The following is a 3,613-nucleotide window of genomic DNA, read 5'->3' on the forward strand; positions in this document are numbered from 1 at the left end:
ATAATATTTTAACATTTATTAAATATAAAATATATGTATACGAAATAATACAGTAACTTTTTTTTTAATACAAAAAATTATAAGAAAGCAATTTTGAAAAAAATATACAAGAATATACAAATTATTGATATCAAATAAAAATATATCAATGCTATCTCCACCTTCGCTTTCAGTATTAGTTTGCGTATTTTGATATATTATTACATATTTTTAAATATTTATCATTGACAACCGTTAAATTTTGATTAATAATCATGTATGTACTTAATAACAGATAATAATGTATTGGCAGATAATAATGTAATACGAGCATGGTCAGATAATAATATAATTATGGCTATTTTTATAAGTACAAATCGAATTTCTCTGATAATCAATTTTCAAAAGAGAAACTCGTGATTGTATTTGTATATCGAGTTGATTAGCTTTATCATGCTCACTAGATTAGCGTTAATCATTCGATGAGTGTTGCTTCCAGTGTCAACCGATAGTGAGTATACCTTGTTGTCTAGAAAATGATCACTGTGGTCCAGGCGAAATTCGTGTCGATGATTATCATTGGCATCGGTAGTTTTGTCGTTGGTGTTGCACCGGCATGTTTTGTTTCACGTATACGATATCTTCAACAAAAGCTCTTGCTTTCTTGTACTTTGTGTTTTGGCGGTGGCGTTTTATTTGCAACTTCCATTCTACATATGTTACCAGAAACTCGTAAATCTATGATTAATTATGCGGAATTGCTCTTCTCTTGTGGTTTTCTTCTCTTGTATCTTATAGATGAATGTGTTCATTATTTTTGGGGCAGTGATGAACATGTTTTGCAATTACACCAATCACGTTATGAGACTAGTGGAATTTGGAACAATGGAAACGAAGTGTATGTATCTATAATATATAATTTTTTTTTAATATATAATAAAAAAATAAAAATTACTTATAAAAAATTAGGAAAAAATTAAGAAGAAATATTAAAAAGATTGAAAATATTTTATTAGAGAATTTAATTTAATAATATTTAAAATAATAATTGATATTATGTAAATATAAATTAACAAGTAAATTTAGATACATAAATCTACAATAAATTTGTAATAGATAAAAATATAAAAAAGATTTCATGAAGATAAGAAAAGAAAACATATAATTTTAATATGCATAGTATAAATAATTATATGGAAGTTAAATTGATTTTTTTTAAATTTTAAAATATTAACATAAATCATTAATTAAGATAATATTATAAATTACGAAAATGGATTTCTGAATTACAGGGATCGATGCCGAAATTATTCGCATCAGGTAAGCTATATTGCGATTATATAAATTGTCAGCGATTGAATTTAATTAAATCGTCTTATTAGACAACTCTAGCTAGAAACGGAATAAGTAGTAGCTGGAATGGCACTAGTTACGGAGCGTTACAATATGCGCCGAGTGCACCAAGTAATTACAATGAGGAGACTTTTTTATGCCATGGTAATCATTCAGAACCATGCATAGACTCCAATACTAATCTTATGGGACTTTTATTGGCGCTTACGATTCATGCCGTTCTTGAGGGATTGGCGATTGGTCTGCAAAAGACTCTGTCTGAGGTATACAATGATAAATATTTCTAATTAATATAAATAAAGCACAAATATTTTTTTTATTGCATCTATATTATAAATTAAATTATAATATTCAGTTTTAATATTATTTTTATGAAAAACTTTTTCTTAATTAAAATTCTTATTATTATATTTAATATCAATTTATTATGTTAATATGATATATAATTTTTATGAATTTTATTACATTTCAGGTATTCTTATTAATTGGAGCAGTTGCTTCTCATAAATTTGTTATTGGATTTTGTTTAGGATTAGAATTAGCTGGTGCTAATAATACCTTTTTAAGACTTATACTAGCGATATTCGTATTTTCTGTTGGATCCGCGATAGGTATAGGGATTGGAATGTTAACATTCAAAGTAAGTAAGAAATATATTTTAATTTTCATTTAATTTTAATTTATTTTTATTGTATTATATTAATTCAACTTTATTCAGATATTTCTTTAAAATATATATTTTTAAAATATTTATTTTAAATAAAAAATTAAATAAAAATCAAAAAAATGATTTGAAATTAATTTAAGTTTAATCGTTTCAATTTTTAAAAAAATTCAAATAAAGATTTGTCAAGAAGATTTGTCAGAACTTAAAAAATTATGCTTTGTTATGTATAATTTTACATTGTATAATAAAATAATAGAAAATAAAAAGTTAAAAAAATAATTTGTATAATTTCTATAGATGAAAAATGATTGGACAGAAATAGCTGTACCAATTCTACAAGGTTTAGCAGGTGGAACATTGCTGTATGTGACTGTTAGTGAAATCATGCCAAGGGAGAGAGCGAAATGGCATAGAAATCCGCGACGTTCTGCTGGTGTTCTACAACATTTTTCCATGATTCTTGGTTTCATTATTATTTATCTTCTAAATAATTACGTGGGAACATGAATCTGAAAATTTGACTTGAAATCAATTCGATAGAATAAATTGATCAAAAAACGAATTTTAATAATAGAGAATCAAGAACTAAAAAAGAAAATAAAAATTACACGAGTTTCTGTATGAATAAATTTAGTCAAGAATCTATTTTCGTTTATGTATACGAGTTACATATCTACATGGAATATTGTATTAAGAAAAGAAAAAAAATATTTATTTAAGAAAGATAGAGAGGCATAGAAGATTGAGTAAGCGAAAAAGAGTCAAGAATGAAAAAATAATATCTTTTAAAATATTGTATGAAAATGTAAAAATAGAATAATGCGATAAAATCAATAAAATGTTTTAATTTTCTTTTATTTTTTGTATGTTTACAATTTATTGTTTGAAAAAAATAAAATATGAATAACTATATTGATAGCTGGAATAATTTTATTGTTATGATATTTAGAATTTTATAGAATAAAAATTTTATTTTTGAATAAATTTTCATTCTATATTCTTTTTATTTTCGTATTTAATTTAAAAATATCAAATATTAAAAATATCAAATACAATACACAAAATTCGTAAAAAATTTTAAGAACACAAACAAAATAAAATACAGAAGAAAAAAGAATAAAAAATAAAAATTATAAATATCAATATATTGCTGCTTGTAATAAATAATTATATCAATAATAATATCAAATAAATATAACTTTATCATGATAATCTTTAATACAAATATGTCATTAATATAAATATCATTAATATTGTCATTAATATTAATATCATTAATATTGTCATTAATATTAATATCATATTAATATCATATTAATATCAATAAAAACGTTATCAATAAAATAAATGGAAAAAAAATTCTCAAAATTATTTATTATTGAAAAGATTATAATATCATAATATCATAATATCATAATATTTTTATTTAATTTTGATGATGCGATATATATCTTTATAAATTATTATATTAAATTTGTATAATTTAGCTATAATTTTATCATTATCATTATTATTTTTCTATTTTCAAGATTAGATTATAATTCTATTTATCTTTGATAAATTTATGAAAACTAAATTTAAAAAGGAAGAAACAGTAAATATAATATATATGTA

At 22.2% G+C, this 3,613-nt stretch overlaps 1 protein-coding gene across 1 annotated transcript; it reads left to right on the forward strand.

Annotated features, from left to right (window-relative positions):
- Positions 1–259: 259 nt before the first annotated feature.
- On the forward strand, positions 260–2,692 carry LOC102672175 (zinc transporter ZIP3). Its single transcript, XM_006623417.2, has 5 exons — positions 260–877; positions 1,272–1,299; positions 1,362–1,595; positions 1,805–1,972; positions 2,297–2,692. Exons 1-5 carry the CDS (start codon positions 516–518, stop codon positions 2,504–2,506), a joined length of 1,002 nt encoding a protein of 333 aa, XP_006623480.1. The 5' UTR covers positions 260–515; the 3' UTR covers positions 2,507–2,692.
- Positions 2,693–3,613: the final 921 nt, after the last annotated feature.

This window comes from Apis dorsata, unplaced genomic scaffold (genome assembly GCF_000469605.1).
Source record: "Apis dorsata unplaced genomic scaffold, Apis dorsata 1.3 scaffold_891, whole genome shotgun sequence".
In the NCBI taxonomy this organism is placed as follows: Eukaryota; Metazoa; Arthropoda; class Insecta; order Hymenoptera; family Apidae; genus Apis; species Apis dorsata.

Excerpts from the sequence above, each read along its gene's own strand:
- LOC102672175 (XM_006623417.2), top strand. The coding sequence starts at position 516 with ATGATCACTGTGGTCCAGGCGAAATTCGTGTCGATGATTATCATTGGC. Across the intron at positions 1,596-1,804 it reads TGCAAAAGACTCTGTCTGAG|GTATTCTTATTAATTGGAGC; the intron begins GTATACAATGAT and ends ATTACATTTCAG. Across the intron at positions 1,973-2,296 it reads TTGGAATGTTAACATTCAAA|ATGAAAAATGATTGGACAGA; the intron begins GTAAGTAAGAAA and ends TAATTTCTATAG.